General features: G+C 36.8%; 1 protein-coding gene across 1 annotated transcript in view; it reads left to right on the top strand.

The window, feature by feature from the left end:
- ANAPC10 (anaphase promoting complex subunit 10) overlaps nucleotides 1-18,298 on the top strand; it is a 31,242-nt gene extending 12,944 nt beyond the window's left edge. Inside the window, exon 4 of the mRNA XM_010283154.1 lies at nucleotides 18,068-18,298. Coding sequence (XP_010281456.1) covers nucleotides 18,068-18,298 — 231 coding nt within the window. The remainder of the gene's footprint in view (nucleotides 1-18,067) is intronic.
- Nucleotides 18,299-18,635: the final 337 nt, after the last annotated feature.

The following is an 18,635-nucleotide window of genomic DNA, read 5'->3' as shown; positions in this document are numbered from 1 at the left end:
CTCCTCCCTTCTTTTAAGCATTCTGCTTGAAGGCAGAACATGGAAGTGAGGAATAAGGTGAGTGGGTGGAGGGGGACATGATAGCATGACAGAAGAGACTCAAATACTTAGTTTCCCTGCTTCAATATTTTAAGTCCTTCCCTTCCTCCCTTTTTAAAGCAAATGTGTTGTCTAGTTGACATTTTAAACCAGTACAAGTGCATCCAGCATTACAGCTCACCCTGGGTTTCAGTATGTAGGCTCATCTAGGACATCTTCATGGTGCTCGATCAGATCACCCCCCCCACAGTTGACCAGAATTCATTTTAACGGTGGTTTGCAAAACATGTGTGATACTACTCACTTGCAAACTGCAGTGTGTAGCAACATCTATTTTCTCATTTGTTTTTAATCTCTCTGCACTTGGGCATATTGTTGGCAACCCTGGTAGGCAAACTGTTTAATGCAGGGACAGATGATTACAGTTTCTAGTCTTCTGCTAGATTCATAAAAGTTAAAAGGAAATGATTCTAAACCAGATTATAAAGTTCAAGCTAGGTAAAGTGTGATAGTTTACCTTGGTACTCAAGATAATTATCTATTTATCTGACTGTCTAAACAGTGCTGAAGTCCTTCTAGTATAATTGCCAGTGGCGAATGATGTCAGTGTATGCTTGCCAGTATAGAAATTATGCTTTTGGTTATCTATCTAAAAAAATATTACAGACTGACTTCACTGGTGGGTTTTTTTTTGGTCTGCCTTCCTCGACTGTGGTTAAGATCATGTCATGTGACCACAGAACTATATACGTGTGTGTCTTTTTCCTTCAGTGAAGTAATTGCAAAGGTGTATGTCTTTCCTTTTTACTGTTATTAATATGGTAATGGGCTCGTTCTTGGGTATAGGTTATCTTAATTTCTTTTTCAGATTAAAGCATAATGCTTTTCCACTGAGGTGTGCTCTTCTGTGCTAAACAGCAAATTATTTATGAGTTTATACTACTGTTTTTATAACTTCTTGTGAACAAACGTGCTACAATCTATTGCAGAAATTTTAAGTCAACAGGTTGTTTGGGCACAGAATTAGATTTTTTGATTTTTGATAAGAGGAATGCCTCCACTGTGAATTTCCATGCAGTGTTGCTGTAATAACACCATGCATCTCTCTTGGTTGTCCTTGCTTGTAAAAATTTTGAAGGGAAGCGTCTGGTAACAATTTTAATTGTGTGTCCCCAAGGGGAAATTGCTGTGTGGATTGTCAGTTAGGGTTTTTTTTTCTTGGATGTTTGAAGAGGCTCCTGGTCACATCAGGCTTCAAGATTTGAGCTAAGGAAGGCTGAATGTCTTTGCTTTCTTTATTCACCTGCTGTATTATGTATTGGCTTTTGGGGATGTGGGGGGGGAATGATGAGTATTCTGGGAGGAATCCAGACACCTGACTTTACCAGTTATTTAGCAGAGCAATAAGGTAGGTACCATTGAACATAATGTCTGGAACAAGGGACTTGTTGATGACTTTAATCTGTAGGGAAGCAGCGTGCTAATGAGGAAGTCTTGGAGAAGTGCTTTCTGATAGCAGCAGACCTGTATTTGAAAGGGAAATTATGTTTTTCCGTAGTAAAGGGCCCTGCATACTGCATGGAAATTGTTAAATAGAGGACTGTTTACCTATTTCATGTGCTTTTTCTTCCACCCCTACCACATCCTACAGCCATGCTCTTTTGCATCCTTGAAGTTCCCTAGACCTGAGAAATCCAAAGTTATCTGCTTTCTTTTTGGATCCCATAGGTAAAAGAACATTGTGGGAGTCCAGTTCTACACACTCGCATCTTCCTTGAAAGATTTAAAACAGAGTTCATTTGTGTTAAAGATGCTAGTAAAATGTTGCTCGCTCAGTCCTGCTTTTCTCTTTCTGGAGAGGTTACTAGCCAGTTGGAAATAATCTTGCAGTGGCATTTGAGCTTTTTTTTTTCCACAAACTGTGCATCAAGATTGGGAGGATAAAGTCAGTGAATTACTTATAATCAGCTTTGATTTACCTGATTGTCTTCACAGACTTAATTGTGGAAAGTAATCCAAAGAGGGAGTACTAGATGATTTCAGACAGTGAGAAGTGCTACGTAAGTGCAGAAAGGTCAAATCAAAGATTGATTCTGATACCTCTGGGTGCTACTACTAACACAGTATTAAAATCCTTCAAGGAGGAAAGCCAGCAGTTGACATTTAATTTGAGTTAAGCATAAGAAAAGAAGCTATAAAAGGAATGGGAACTTTCTAGGATACCTAAGAACTAAGAAAGTCTCATGCTATCATGTCAGCTGGCACACCACACCTTATTTTCTGTTTCACTTAAACAACTTGTTGGCAAGAGCAGCTTGGAACATCCTGTGACTTTCTTAACAACTCTTCTTTAACAGTTTAGCAGTGGGGTGGGGAGAAGAAGTGGCTCCAACTTAGGAGAAATTAGGAGCCAATTAGTCCACCACTTACTATTTTCTGGCTTATGTGTGGCTTCCATGTTGTAAGTATCTTTATTTGCATTAGTACAAATTCAGTCAGATTTCACTACTTGTAGAAGGTATCACCTTGTGGCAAAGTTATCAGGTGCTGCTATTAAGTAAGATTTAAAAAAAACCCCAAAACAAAACCCCAAAACAAATCCATAAATTGCACTGGATGTGCCATGCTTTGTCAGACCAGCACCAAAACAACCAACTAAAAATTTCCATCAATTCACAGGTAGTATTAGCATGCATAAACAGTAGTAAGAATGTATTATTCTCTATCCTGAAAAATGAAAAGACAGACTTTTTCTTCAGGTAAAAGTAGATGAATAAATCTATTTCATGTAGGTATATGAGGGGGTTTTATCATTAAAATAAAATAAGCTGAAGCTTAACATTTTAGTGGAAAACTGAGATTATTCACACTGTCATTAAGAAAGTAACTATGGAAAGGAATGTTGTTCGCATGACAAATTAAAGTAATCCTTGAGGTTTAGGACAAAATACTATCTGGCAAGTGATAGCTGTCTAGAACAAATACAGAGTTCTTGATCAAGAGATTCACTTGCTTCAGAGCTATAATCGTGGCAGTCCTTTCTAGAGTTAGGTCTTGCTCCCTTGGTTCCTGAAGTGTTATTTTGGTCAGGGATAGTGTGTCTGCTTTGAGAACACTGCTAGACAGTGTCTAAATCGTATTCTTTTGCTAAGTATTCGGGAAGAGGGGGCGTGAGGGGGAGGAATCGGATGTAGTTTTATCCTGTACTTTATCTCAGGTAGTGCATGGAAATGTTTCTATAGGTCTCTAGTATAATCTCTTTCTTTCTGTGGACTGTTCTCTGTCTTACTCTGTCATAAGATAAACAAGATCATGCATTTGAACCAGAAAAACCTTTCCCAGGATTTTCCCATTTTCTGCAGGAACACACATGAGAGGCTGGAATGAGAGTAATAATGTAGCATTTGAATCTGGCTTAAGGGCCTGTGCTCTCTAGCCTTCTTTGTCCAATTCCTAAACTAGGTTTATCTCACAGTCCTATTTTATTTCTGAATGAATTCTGGAGTGTTTTATGTCTCATGTTAAAGGAATGTTAATACATACAGTTTTTATTGAAGCCTTTTATGAACACTGTTCTCAGTCACAGTCTTTGAGTGAACCGTGAGTCTAGCCCCTAATACTTATTATGGTACTTTTTTCTTTTTTCCATTTTTGCTCCCTCTGTATCTGTCAGAAGTCAAGTTCAACTGTGTGTGTGAAGAATTTTTTGGGGGATAGTTTCTACTAGCAAATGCAGAAAATCCTCATTTATTTTTCTTATGTTGAGATTCATTTGTTACTTGTTAGCATGATGATGTTACAGAGGATAATTAGTAAGGTTAAATCAAAGCATATTGGTTTTTTTTCAGTGTTGTGAAGAGTTGAAGTTCCATATCAGGAGAAATTACTTTGTAAAATTTTCAAGTAGGCTTCCCTCTGTTTGGACAGGTCTGTGTTGTGATTAGGATGGTCACCATGTTTAATGGAGAGGTATCATAAACTGGCTTTGGGTAAATCCAGCATTGCTGGTTTAAGAACTTGTATTGTGGAATTATTAGACTTTCCTGTTTTTATTTATACTGTCTATCATGAGGCAATAAAGATCTGCTCACATAGCAGAATTAAATTAAGCAGAGGAGCCATATGTACCTACAGGACTTTAAGATATAGAGTAAGTCACATATATTTGTAATCCAATTCCATCAGCTTGTTACTGACTTCACATCTCTAAGCAATAAGATGATATCCAACAGTAGCTCTAGGTTTAGGACTTAGTAGGTCTATTGGTAAGCAAGTTTTCAATTATGTCATGCTTGTGATTCCCCCCCCCCACCCCTTCATTCTTCTTGAGCATATATGATGTAATTTTCTATCGATTCTTATACAAGTTTATGCTGAAGAGCTGATATTCTTACATCTGTTGAATGTAGCATTAAGACTGTTCCAGGCTGCTGTTCATAGTAGACATGCTGTTGCTGTAAGGTAGTCATTAGCCCAACGCCATATAGCTCCATCTGAATATCTCTTTGAACTGTACATTCTTTGCGTGAATGGTGGCTTGAGGAATCTTTGACTTGTAGAAAGAAGTCAAGAAATGTAATTAATCCAGATTGAGAGAAGCAGAGTCTAGAGTCTGACTTCCACATTAATGAAACATAGCCTTGCAATTTTTTGGACACACTTACATATATTTGTAAGAAAGCACAAGCAAAAGGTAAAAACTCTACTGCATTTGTTCCAGTATGTTAAAGAAAAAGAAGTTGTGTGTAGATGTAAAATTAAATGCTTCCATTGGGCAATAGTCCTGATTCCAATTTTTGCAAACTTAGTGTATTCTGGCTCATATAAAACTACCCAGCTGAACCTCTGACAGATACACTCTTATTTCTTCTCTTTGAAATTTCATTCATATGAAAATATATCTCTAGTGAGACATGTTTATGAATTTGTGATCTTTCTCAGATGAGACATTGCATTGCATTTTAAATTTATACAAACAGTTTTCACAACAGTCTCTTGCATTTGTTTCCAATGAGTAAATATTCCTTGAGTTGAGCATTACATCTGCTCTGGATCCTGCGAAATGTGACTCTGCCTTTGCTTATTGAAATCTGGCATGCTATAACTAACTTGAGTAATGTTACAGTTTATAAGGTTTTGCCCCACTCGCCTTTACTGAGTATCCACATCCACAGAGTCCTTATCTAGATGCAGAAATGTTTTATGTGTTTATATACTATACTTTTGCAGGATTTGGGGATTATTTACATAGGTTTAGGGTCTTTAAATTTCTTGATTTTAGGAGAGGCGACCCTCTTTCATTCTCTACTTCTTCAGAAACAAGTCATTCCTGTGGAACCAGGAGAAATACTTTCCTTTAACCCCAGTGTTGTTTTTTCTTATGAAGCAACAACTTGTCCTCCTACTGGTAAAGAAAAAGTAGGATTTTTTTAATTTGCTATCACTCAGGTATAATTTACTGCAAATTATATTAAAATAATTTCTTTTCCTAACAATTAAATATGAAAGATAAAATGTTAAAGCCATGCAGTTTTGTCAGCCTGTCTTCTGGTAGAAGATGACAAGTCTAGCACTCTTCAATGTGTAATAGGGGAATGCTTTTTTTTATGTACTTTCTTCCTCTCACCTGTGAAAGGTGCTTGAGAGCTGGCAGCTGTTTACTACTGCTACTATTACTGACTGTTAAAAAAAAATCTCATGATATTCCCATTTTCTTATATTTATTCATTTACTATAATTTGCTGACACATTCCAGCATTCTCTGGAATGCAAAGTGCAAGGCATGAAGTGTAATCACTAAGCTATCTCTGGTAAGTTATTCAAGATTATTTGATATAGGATTAACTCAGTATGGCTAGTTTTTCAGACACTTATCTTTAATATTCATTGCATGTTTTTCAACTTTTGATTTTTTTCAAATACTTTCTTTGTGTAATTTAACCGTAGCTATGTCTAGACATATTTCCTGGATATGGCTGAACAATTCTGAAGGTAAATTATAAGCTTTTTTTTGCACTTTCACACAAACAAAATATCATTCTATTATATACGTTAGAACAAATGGGAACTGCAGACTTCAGAAGTACAGTTTTCATCCATTTTGCAAACCTCTTCACCGTTTTTAAGATTAGTTACTTCCCAGTAGTGTTTTCAGTCATTAATTTCCACTTGCAATACATCTGTGCAGTGCATCCATACAGTCCATTTATATTGTTTTTGCTGGTACCCAGCAGTTCTTGTTGGAAAAAATTGATAGGACTTCTTCCTTTAGGCTCTTCTATTTCCTGCTTTCTGATGTCTTAATTCTATTTGCCTTAAGGTCATTTTGCATATGGCCATCTCTTAACAAGTAACTATTGTAGCATTATCTCTTAAAGCACTTGTTGCTTACAGGAAATTCTGCTTATTCTCTCCTTTTTTTTGTAGTGTTTTTGTAGTGTTCTGTAACATTTCATAAAAGGCAGCTGCCAATATTAACACCTTGTCCTGTTTGTTAGTCATCAGTCCCATTTGTAAAGTAATTTCACCTGAACTTCAGAGTTTGTTTGTTTTTTTAAGAAAATATATTATCAGACTTCTTTGCTGTCACATGTTCCACTCTTCTTGTTCAGTCTGTTTTCTGTTCTCTTTGTGTAGCTGTCTGCTCTTTCACTTTCTGCTATGCTACTTACTTTTTTCCTCTACTTTGCTTCAGTATATTGTTGAAGTGCTGCTATCTTCCCTGAGAGCCACCTGACTCACCTGGAAATTGTAGGAGATGATGTCCTTATTTTGGATGGATGCTGCTTTGAAGAGGGTCTAAGGTTTTTAGATCTTAGTACAGGAATTGGCAGGGGGAGGAACTCAAATTCATGACTAAGATAAGACTTCAAATAAAAGGGCTAGTAATGTGCCATCTTAATTTTAAGAACTTTGTGCCCTGTTTCCTTTGTTATGAAAACCTTAGTCCACATACTTAACCAGATGGTTTTTTGATGGTTCTGTCGCTATTTTGCATTGTGACTAGAAAGCTTGAATGCCGATAGTTCCATTTGTTGGAATGAACTGGGAAATTGTACAGTATTTTGTTTTGGTGTGTCTGACACAATTTTTTTTTTTTTTGGTAAGTCTCCCTATTTTGTTTTTTTCTTGTCTTCTGATCAGGTAAAAGTTACCTGAAGGGTTTAAAAACAAACAGTTCTGTGAATAACATTTGCCATGTTTTATGCCATTGTTTGCTCTATTTTTACAATAGTTGATCCTTTAAACATATAATTGTTAGTGTTTTTTGGTTCTATTCTGTTTCATCACACAGTGTGCCAAAAATGACTTGTATCAGTGGGCCATCTTCTGCCAGACTCCTATGTAGTAGGATACTTAGCTGTTACCTTTTGTGTATGGGGCCTCCTCCTTAGTTACTTGTCTGAAAAATGAAAAAACATTGCAGTAAGATAAGCTTTTATGATTGAAATGCTTCCCAAAAGGTACAAAAATGTTTGATTTCACTGAATTAGGTTTGCACGTCTTTCTATATGCGCAGTGTTGGCTATATGTTGTCTAGTAATTTTTTTGTAGTTTTTTAAATGTACTGTTTCCTTTCTCCCATCTGCATGTATAATACTCTGAGCTACTCATAACTTTAATTGGATAGTACCCTGGTTTTTAAAATAATAATTAAAAAAACCCTCATCCAGAATGCTGGAATTTTGGAAAGTTTACAGATTTGCAGCTACCATTCATTTTTAGGACCAGACTGTCCAGATGCAGTCTGTTCCAGTATGTCTGCAACTTAGACTTTAAACAACTTGGGTACCAGAAGTAGGCAAATTGAAGCAGAAAGTTTATTTTGGGCTGCATTACCTATTTTTGACACTGTCAGCCAGGCCACCACTCTAGAGCATAAGCTCAAGAAACTTTTTTTGTTGCTTTTTCAGCTTCAGCATACTATCTGCCAAGCTCAGGGGAAGTAACTGAGATTCCCATTGGAGCCAAGTCCCTGTAAGTCTACAGGATTTCCCCTGATACCTGGAGTCTTCTCAAAGTTTAATAGCAGTGCACCTGCAAAGGTATGGCATTTCTGTCTATTGTGACAGCTAGTTAATGAGACCTAGGTCCCAGCAGAATGCTAATGAGCTTGGGATATGTTTGCCTTCCCATCCTCCAGTCTTGACTGATCCTTAAATGAATTCCAAATACCATTTTTCATTAAATCAGAGATCCAAAATTTCACAGCTGTTACAACTGATTTCAGCTGGAGACAGTATTTCTTCTGGAGCAACAGGTTCCTGTTAAGATGGAATCTGTTTTAGCTGAAACCAAACTAAACTTACATGACTTACTGCTGTGGGTTGAAGATTTGCTTTGGAGTGTTAGGCCTTATTTTCATACATGCACATATGAACTCCATGCTAGACTGCGTTGTCACTCTATATTTGCTGATTTGATCACCCTGCTTTCCAAAGGGACAGGGAGAAGGTTTTTGTATTTTTCTTAAGTTCCCATGGATAGGATGACTACCACTTAAAACATACACAGATAGGCAGCCCTTCTCTAATGAGATTTAATTTATGGATGTGTCAAGCATAAACTCGATTATGTAGAAGTTCAAGTGACCTCGCTTGACAAAAAAAATTGCATTTTAAACATGTGGGACTTGAGAGCAAACTGTCCAAGCCCATTTAACATTTTTGGCCTTCTCTGAAACATTATATACATCTTGAGACATATATTTTTGTAATGGATTTTGAGCTGCCTATGCATCGTTCCTCTCAGAACATTTGGAAAAAAAAAAAGTGTATATGGCACAACAAAGTGTGAAAACGGTGTTCCTTTCTTTCCAGACTTTCCTCTCAAACAGGCTGTGACAAATTCCTGATGGCTTCTGCAGATACATTTTCTAGCATGAAGAGCTGTTTTCAGCCAAATTCTAGAGGATTGAAGTATTCAAAAATTGTTGTCTATTTTTATTTTTTTTTCCTTTTGCTTGCTCTTTTTCTGCCACCCAGAGTTAAACAGACACTCGACTGTAATTTCAGAAAATATTAAGGCAGTTTTGGCTGACAAATCCACAGTAGCCTAGCATTTTTCAGGCTATTTATTTGTGTCTCATGCTGCACGTACCTGACTGTACAAGTGTTACCAGCAAGTACTGTGAGCTGATGTGGTAGTGTGAGTGTGGTGGGCAGGGTGGCAGTTGCTTAAGTACCACGGACAGGGGCCCCTCCACATGTGTCCAGACCATCCATGTAGCAACCTGTGGGATTTCTACCAAAGTGACTTCATCTGTCAGGAGTTTATGTGGGCAGTTCAGCATAGCCTTGTCCCTTTTTGCGGGCATTGGTATTGATGATTGTTTATCACTTGATACTATTGAAATGACCGTTTTTCCTGTGAGCCCTTGTGATAAAATTCTTGGCGTTCCACAGCAGGTGCAGTTGTATCCCATTTTCTCCCATTTTTGACCATTTGTCAAAAGTGTGTACTTGCTCACCAGAGACTACCCTCCTGTCTAAGACTTAATTGTTGTCTTCTTACATGCTCCTCATCTGATTTCAGAAGATTTCAAAGACAAACTATGCGGGCAATAATAATGCAAAACCTGAATTTCCTTGTTGAACATTTAATGGATTATTTCAATGCTGTATTCTTCCTAAGTTTATTCCTGTTGTAGTGTTGAAATTCTGTGTGAATCAATGAAGTACATTTGGGAAGAGATTGCATTGTTTGATTAGCAAAATCAAATGAAACTGTTCCTTGCTTTTTTACCATACGGGGAAATTCTAAAGAATATCAAAATGGACCAGTCAATGAAACCATTTCATGAGTTGGCTGGTGAATCACTTTCGCTAAATGAAATTTAGGCTACATCATAGCTCAACTGACATTATCCACTTACTTCAGAAACACACCTGTTTCTGTGATCTGCAAGGTGGCAATGTGATATAACCCACCGACATTGTCCAACATGTATTGTCCTGTTTTTGTAGTCCAAACATGAAATTCAGAAAGGCAGTGTAAGAGTATCTGTTTGAGCACCATAGATGCTAATCCTTGGCCCACCATGCAAGGAGGATGTGACTTGCATCACAGTTACCCACACTGGGAACCTATCAATGCATTTTTGTAGAGTAATGGTTTACTTACAGTAACTGTGACTCTGGGAGGTGTTGTAGTTTGGCTGCTATTATTGAACCTGCATTGTTTTAAGAAACCATGGGAATTTAGGTGTTAAATCATAAGGAAATGAGAATGGATTAAGCTTGATTTTTATGTAAGGGGACCACTAGGCAGTATAGGACTTAGAAATGACACTGTTTTGAGGAATTTCAGTTCTTCAAGTATATTGGTGTGTCCTTGAGATGATGCCCACTGGCAAGTCTGTATCACAGTTCCAGTTGGATAGCCACAACAAACTCCTCTGATGCTTAAGTTTGTAATGACAGCAATGAGCTGGGGGAAAGAGAGGGGCATGGTTTGAATAACTTCTGCATTAGACTTCAGACAGTTTTGTCAATAGTTGGTTTTTTTGCATTGTATCAGTGATCCGACTGCAGATCTCCATCCAACCAGTTGCATGTTTTGTGTAAAAACTACTTGCAAGTTTTCAGTGACACCTGTGTAGAAGCATTATATTTTTAGTTAGCCAAGCCAGCCTCCAATTTAATGGTTTTATACTATTTACCAAATATTGTTTTAAAAAAAAGAAAAATCTTCTGTGGCTTGAATCCTTTTTGCACCTCAGTCTGTTGCTCTTTTACTTGTCAAGTGTATTTAAAACTTGGCCAATCATATTTTAAAGGATGAGATCCTCATAGTGGGATAACATTGTCTTAGCTGATTCCTTCCCCATCAGAGGCTATAACTCCAGCTTTTAGATGTCTGCCTTTTACCAGGAGTTCGCAGTGAAAGATCCTCAAGACAGTTGTGAGCTGCTTCTGCTTGACATAATAAAGCAGAAGTGTTGCTCTACAGAGCATTTTTTAAAGAATATTCTAACTTTGCAAGTCATCTTACCACTTCATTCAACAGTTCCAAAATGAGTGAAGATGAGCTATGGGTGATTCTGGACCTATATACATTGTCACTTACAAACAGCTTAATTGCGTAAAATGAATTGGCACACTTTGCATTTGATTATTTATATGGGTACCAATGATTCCAAGAGAAACTTGGCAAGATGTGTTGAAAACTGATCTATGTAAAATGAAGTCAAATTTAGTGCATTCATGAAAAATTGACCTAATATTTTGTCACTTTTCATAGTGTTTCCATGACGCTATGTTATTTTTCAGTTATTGAGCTGATTGAGCACTTCTCTAGTATATTTTCAGAGTCTCTGTGGTTTAGTTGACTTCTATGCTACTTCTAGGCTCAGCTGCATATTCTGTGACAAATATTTTACTTTGGTAATCTTCATCAGTAAACTTACTTTTTCTAGCTTGGCTTGTGTGTTTAGTTGTCTTTTGAAATCAGGTAGAACATTCTAATATCTGGGCATTAGCTAATTTTTACTGTTTTAATCTGGAGCAGAATAGTCTGAAGAAAGAGGTTTTATAAAACATTTTGCAAGGATCTTTTTGACCTTTCTATTTTTCAACCTTCCCAGTCTTCCCAAAAGTTATTTCTTTCAGTTCATTGGAACAAAAAGCTTATATATGACAGTAATTTTCAGGTTTCACTGCCTAGTGTAGCTTATTCTGCAACCCCTGTCTGCCCAAACCCATAGTTGAATTTTCCTGAGGGATGGACTGTGCTCCTCTAGACTCTTCAGGAACTGCTATTTGGAAGAATGGAAAACTTCTCTTACCTAATGGACTGAAGTTAGATTTCTTGACCGTTTAAGGAGGTGACTGATTAAGACCACAGAGCCACCTCCTTAGGTGGTCGTTGCTTCGTTAGAGCAAAGAAGTGTGCCTTTCACAGTGGGTCCTTTCAGCATGTTTCTGTGTTTCTTGTTAAGCTGCTAATGTGGTGTCCCTCCTTTGACTCACTTGGAACTTGTGAAGTTTCTTTTGGACATGCTTCATTTTTCTGCTGGAACTGGTGCATCACTGCTATTAACTGGTTCTCTTCCTTCCTAAGTGAAGTGATGGCTGAAGCCCAAGCTCTGCTACTTCATGTGTTGACAGTTCCAATACTTGGAATTATGCAGAGGTCTACTAATTCTGCATCCTGGTAGCTATATGGTAGGACATGGCAGTTATAGAAAGAGAACTTTGGAAATTTAGCCAGCCTTCCTTGTCCTTGCCCGTTGTTCTGGAAACATATTTGGGTAGCTGTAGAAAAACAATGGCTTATCAGGGTAAAAGCCTTCACATTTTAGATCACTCAACTCAGAGAAAGTCTGTGTGTTGATAAATACTTAATTTCTGAAAACAGCATTTATTTCCTCTGGAATTTAGTTTTATAATCTTCTGCTTGGAAGAATACATTATTTATAGAGAACACCTGCTTTGAAAAGCTGAGATTTTTTTTTATATAACTGTATGGTAGGAACTAGTTAAGCACATAGAAAGGCACAATTATATTTGTGAAGAAGAGTCTATCTGTGACTTCAAATTTCAAAGGTGCCTAAGTCACTGAAATAAAAAGAAGCAGCTTTAACAGTTTTTCTTTAACAGTTTTTATGAGAAAAGTAGGAGTAAAATCAAATGCTGTTTGGTTTCACAGCCTGTTTTAGAGGCAGCCACTCGAAAGATTTGTTGTCATTTGGATCTAGTAAATCCAGATTAAATGGAAGTGTGGTGATGTCCTAACATCTGAGAGAATCACATTGTATCATGCTGAAGTTGTGATGGCAGCAGTAATTCTCAGCTTTCTGTCAGTACATGTGTGCAGAAGAGGATTTGTTCTCCAAGGCTGCTGCTTCTTCCTATATATGCACAGAAAAACTTACTTCCCTGAAATCTGGAAGCCCTGTCTGGCATGCATTCTGGGATATGTTTGTAACAACCCTGAATATGAAACTACTTAAAGTCATTTTTTCCTTTCTGTATCTTCGCAGAAGATATCTTCATAGGGCAACAAAAATAATCTGTCATTTCAAGGTTGTTGGCCTAGTGTAAATATAGAGAACAACTTCGATCGGGTTTACAAGCCTAGTAGAAGTAGCAGTTTGAGTTATATGCCACTTTGAAGATGCCACAGCATATCACTGAGAATGGAAGCGGTCAATATTCAATAGAAAAGCCGCCTTTGGATTTCCTGTCCCATAAGAAGGCCAGCAATACCAGTGTACAACAAGCTTCCTGTTTTAACAGTTACGGTCTTGTGTTCAGTCATCTTTCTGAGGTGTAGCCTCAAGTTGCTTTGGCCTTGATTTTTTGCTTATTTTTAATTTTTTTGTGTGGTTTGCATCTTCTATGGTAAAATACCCATTAGTTGCAACAGTAGCCTTGCCAAATGTGTATGGAATCCTGTAGAACCTATGGACTACACCGTAAAGTGAAGAAGCAGGGCTATTAAATTGGTTGGGGAGGAGATTTCCATTGAGAACGTTATTTCTGCTTTGGCTTTCAAAATAATATGGATTACTGGAGTGGGAGTATATGTCCCTAGGTAAAGCTGTAGCACGCAGAGGACAGGAAAAATAAGAAAGCAATGGAGAAAAAGCAGGAGAAGAGATAGATAAGAGTATGTAACAGCAGCAAAGGACAGGTGAGTGACTTTTCTATTTCAATTTTTATCCCTTTGTTCCTTTATTTTGACTTTCATGATGCTGTTTACCAGTTGTCACAAAAGTTATAGTATTAAAAGTAAATTTAAAAAAACAAAACAAACAAAAAAAACCCCCAAACCAACAAACCCTAGGGTTTTAGTATATTGTGTGTAAGATTAATCTAGAGCTGCAGGAACTGTCCTGAGTTACTAATACTGAACTTACATTGATTTTTTTTTTCATTTGTTTTTCTTTTTTTAACCTTTTTTGGTAAAACACGTAACAGAAAGAAATTTCCAATTTTTAATTTCACTTAGGTAGTTTAATAATATAGTTGATTTTTAAAATTTTCTTGGAAGCCAGTTAATTGTGACTGATTCTTAATGACCTACATAGGAGGAAAAAATACAGGAGGGAACTTGATCCGATATTTTCTCATAATGGACTTAAGCTGTAGAGTTGGAGTGAAACATATCTCTATACAGTGGCTAGTGCTTTTAAAGAACAGGGTTGACAGCAGAGTCAACTGAAATGGATTTAAAGTATAGAATTTACTACAGGTAGAGCTGCTAGTGCCACCTGTACTTAAGGTTGTGTGACCCTTTCCATTTTAAGGCTTAACTCTTAGTTACTTTATTACTTTTGCCAAAGTTCAGTTCAGACAGATTTTTTTCCATGCCAGATGTCTGCTTTGGGTTGAATTTTTTTTTGAAAGTTTCAGCCAAAGCAGTTCTGTTCCAAGAATAAGGCTAGTGAAAAGTATGCTATTTTGCTTGTGTGAGAATATTCTGGTGTCCTTCTTTGATGCTCCAGTGCCCCCAAGCTCTGAAGCAAGGATTTGAAATTTGGCAATAGTTCAGCCTTTGTGTTGAGGATGTGCCTTTTGCCTCCCTGTAAAAATCCACCCAAATTTCCAGACCGGTTTACAAGGCTTTGAAAGATTGCCATTTGCATGGGCTTAATAGGAATTTCTTAAAACTTCACAGTAAGTTTCCTTTAGATTCTGTTCACACTGGGAATGCTCCAGGCAGACTAGAGCATATTTCATCCCACTTCTGCTAGGAATTTTAACGGCTGGATATGGGTGCTGACACTGAACTAAAAGTGGGCAGCATTTTGTCTTGTACCAGCACCGCCTATTCCCATGTCCTATTCCTTCTCCCTGGTGAAGGACCTGGGACCTCCAGAAAAAGAAGCTGTCTCACTCATCTGAAAGAGCATGATAGATGTGCAGGGGAAGAATTTAGGAGCGTGTGTGTGTGTCTGGTTTGTACCACCCTTTGGTCACAGAAAATGTGTGTATCGTACTGGCAAAACATTGCTTCCTTTTCCAGTGGATATTCAGATAATAATTGTTAGGTCTTGTATTTAACCTTCAGTAGTTGAGTGGTTCTCAAGGTTTTTAATCATTTTACTGAGCTATGTAGGCATCAATTTAAAAAAAGGTTAGACTCAAACTGTACACAGTACAGTAATGTTATTTAGAGGGCAAAAATCAAGAGCTCACTTTTTTCAAACATTTAAGTCTAACTTAGACCTCTTGCACTTAATACACTGTAGTACAGCCTCCAACTTGATCACAGGTGTCACATGCTTTGTCCAAGAGGCAACTATTTGATTGCAATGGGGAAAAATCCTCCATTCTGAGGATGAGTCCAGGATTTGTACAGTAAAGGATGTGTATCATCTGTTACAGAAGTTGGAACATGTGGAATAAGTGAAGCAGAGGTTTCAGGAATTAAAAAAAGGCTTTGTGGCTAAGACAGTTGAATGCTGCTTGATGAATCGTATGAAATCTGTGCTTAGTGATGGTGTTTTTACATGATGCACTCAAATAATTGTTCCTAGGTGGCTGCTCATACTGTGTGTTCTGGTGGCTGGTTTGAGAACTCTTATCAATTTGCAGAAATGCAGACACTTAAAACTGCAAGTGAACTCAGTGGGAGCTAAACCTCATGTAAAATACTGTATGTTACTAAGGACAGGTTCAAAGTATGTGAAATTTGACATCTGGAACTAGGGAATATATTAATCTAATTAACGAACCTAATGCCTCAGTTGCCTGTTTTGCAGATGTAGAAATTACTTGTCCCATCTCTGTAGAAAGGCTTGTGAAGAAATTGGTTGCCTTTGTAGCTGGACTGGAAAATAACATGCTATAAATAAAGCATATAACCAACCTCCCATTGATCAGGGATGAAACAAAGCATTGATAAATATGTAATCAAAAATGTATTTATGTAATAAGATGAAAGTATCTTATTACATTAATAAAATTGCCTTTGCAACTGGTAACTTTCCTATGCTTACCTTTATGATCCTAATAATTCTCAAGTAAAAGATGTGATTTTTCTTTGTGAACTTAATAAGCATCCAACTTCCTTTTGTACAAACAGTCCAATTTTGCCAATCCCTTGGTAGCTCACTTGGTTCTGGAGGTAGAGTCATCATTTCACTCTTTGCAATTTCTTTCTCAATAAAGCATACAAACGTAAACTATATTGGATCTGTCTGAAACCAATGATGTCAAGTTGTATATCTATATATACTACTGTAGAAAGTGATACTTTTTTTTTATACTGTATTAACTAATCCATTTCATACTGATCCAAGCCTAAAAATCCCAGTATCATAGTTCTGGAACTTAAATTTTCCACTTTGAATCAGCAGTTGAAATTTGTAAACTGTGAGAATAGTATTGAAATGTAAATTTAATTAGCAATAACCTTTTAATTCTCTTCTAAATCATAGCCACTTTACCTTAGCACTAGGTTGAATAAAATATTACTGGGATCCTCATCTTTTCTGTTCTCTGTGGAAGTGGAAAGCATACTTGCTCAAACGGTTGACTACTACCTCACCATGATAAATTTCCCCTTTGTAAAGCAGCTTCAACAGACATAATTTTTATCACTTCCTAAAGCCAACTTTTACCTGCAGTTTCTTATGCAAAAGAAAGATTTTGTAGGTTTTTTTAGAAAGCGACAAATAGGTGGATGTGTGTTTGTGGAGGTGTCTAGCTCCTTGTAGTGAAAAGATTTGCTGCTAAGGATTAGTGAATGTAATGCTTTGGAAATTATTTGTTGGAGAGCCTACAGCAGTGAGAAATTTTAGGTTGTGGTGGCTTTCTTCTGTTAAGGTGGAGGTGTGAGAGGTTTTTTGTCTCTTTAAACTTAAAGTAGTCATAAAACTTAAAAAAAAAAAAAAAAAAAAAATCTTGTTTCTTGGGTCATTCCCGCAGGGTGTTTGCTGCCTCTGAAACAGTAGATCTCAGATGGGTCTTTTTAAAAGCTTCAGCAATGGCAAGGCTTTTGACAGGATGTTTGTCATGCAGTATTTTCAGGAGAAAGATGGGGATTTTGAGCTGCTCAAAGCATAGATCTTCCTTAGAGGAATTTGGCTGCTAAGAACAGCAGTTTTATTTGCTTCGCTGTGTGAAATCCACTTGCTTGTGGACAACTGTTATGGGTTTTGGGTTGTTTTTTTTTTCCCCCCAAGACTTCCGCTTAGTTGTGTGCTCTTCCATATGTGTTTTGAGCTGTGTGCTTTGAAGTTGGGCAACTAGCTTTAAACCAAAGCTATTACCACACTTCTGTATAGCATCTAGCTTGATTTCAGCATGCTGATGTGTCAGTGATGTGGTTTAGAGTTAACGAAATGCAATTCTTTGCTTGCTTTGACATTGGTTTCTGTAGGATTAAAATTAAAGAAGAAAGAATAATCATATTACACTTAGTTTGTATGAAAGGCAAGTCAAAATGGACTTTAGAATGTGACTAAATGGCTGTGCAGCAATTATTAACTGGCCAGGTATCTGTCTTGACACATAGATGAGATGAAGTCTGTGAGTTATCTGGTATTTTTCCCTCTGTCACCTTCCTCTTCTTCCTCCTCCGTCCCTCTAATTTAAGGGATTTCTGAAAACCCAGACCTTATGTGGATTTAGTTTCCTATGTAAGTCATTCTAGTGTATTTTAGTTCAGAGTGCTTAGATAAAACAATTTAACTTTTTAAGATGCATATCTTCTCTCACCTTTGAGTAGTGTACTTCATTAACGAGATCCAAATAGTAGTGCTTTGACTTTCTAGAATTTATACTTGTCTATATTTTTATATATTGATTTTTATTTTAACATTAAGGCACAAAATAAAGGGTAGATTCTGAAAGGCAAAAGCAAACACAACTGTAGTCAACTGAATTAATTTATATGCAGTTATACCAGCAGTAAATTAGTTCTGAGTATTCAACTGTACTATTTCAAATTCAGATTTTAGTTACTTTTTCAAATTATTTGCAAGACTGTTCTATTAAACAGGTTTAATATGTGATCGCTTATATTAAGTATGTTAATTGTTTCTAAATGTTTTGCTTTTTTGTCTTGTTTTTGGCAGCAACTTGAATTAGTGGAACCAAGTGGCTGGATTCATGTTCCTTTAACAGATACTCATAAGAAGCCTATTCGCACGTTTATGATTCAGATTGCTGTTCTAGCTAATCACCAAAATGGAAGAGACACTCACATGAGACAAATCAAAGTGTACACCCCAGTGGAAGAGAGCTCTATTGGTAAATTTCCTAGATGTACAACAATTGATTTCATGATGTATCGCTCCATAAGATAAAATTTCTTAATAGAAATAATAAAGGTGTTTTTTGATGGCAGTATCATTGCTTAAGTACTCAAATACTTAAAAAACAGGGTTTACTTCAGTGTAATTATACCTTCATGTTTATACTTTGTACAATTTTGAAATAAAGATAATCTTGTGCTACAGCATATTGTAGTCTGTAACTTTTCATTACTTTTGCTTGCAGTTTTTGAATGCTCTTGTACAATCTGAGAGGAAAAAAATGAGGCACTTTAAAAGAACATAATTATTGATTCCCAGTCACAAATGATTTGCTATAATACGGTGCTTTTTTTTCTTCCCTTGATTTCTTCCCTTAATGATTATGCAT

This window comes from Phaethon lepturus, unplaced genomic scaffold, assembly GCF_000687285.1.
Source record: "Phaethon lepturus isolate BGI_N335 unplaced genomic scaffold, ASM68728v1 scaffold2343, whole genome shotgun sequence".
NCBI lineage: Eukaryota > Metazoa > Chordata > Aves > Phaethontiformes > Phaethontidae > Phaethon > Phaethon lepturus.
This window is presented reverse-complemented; position numbering and strand designations above follow the sequence as displayed.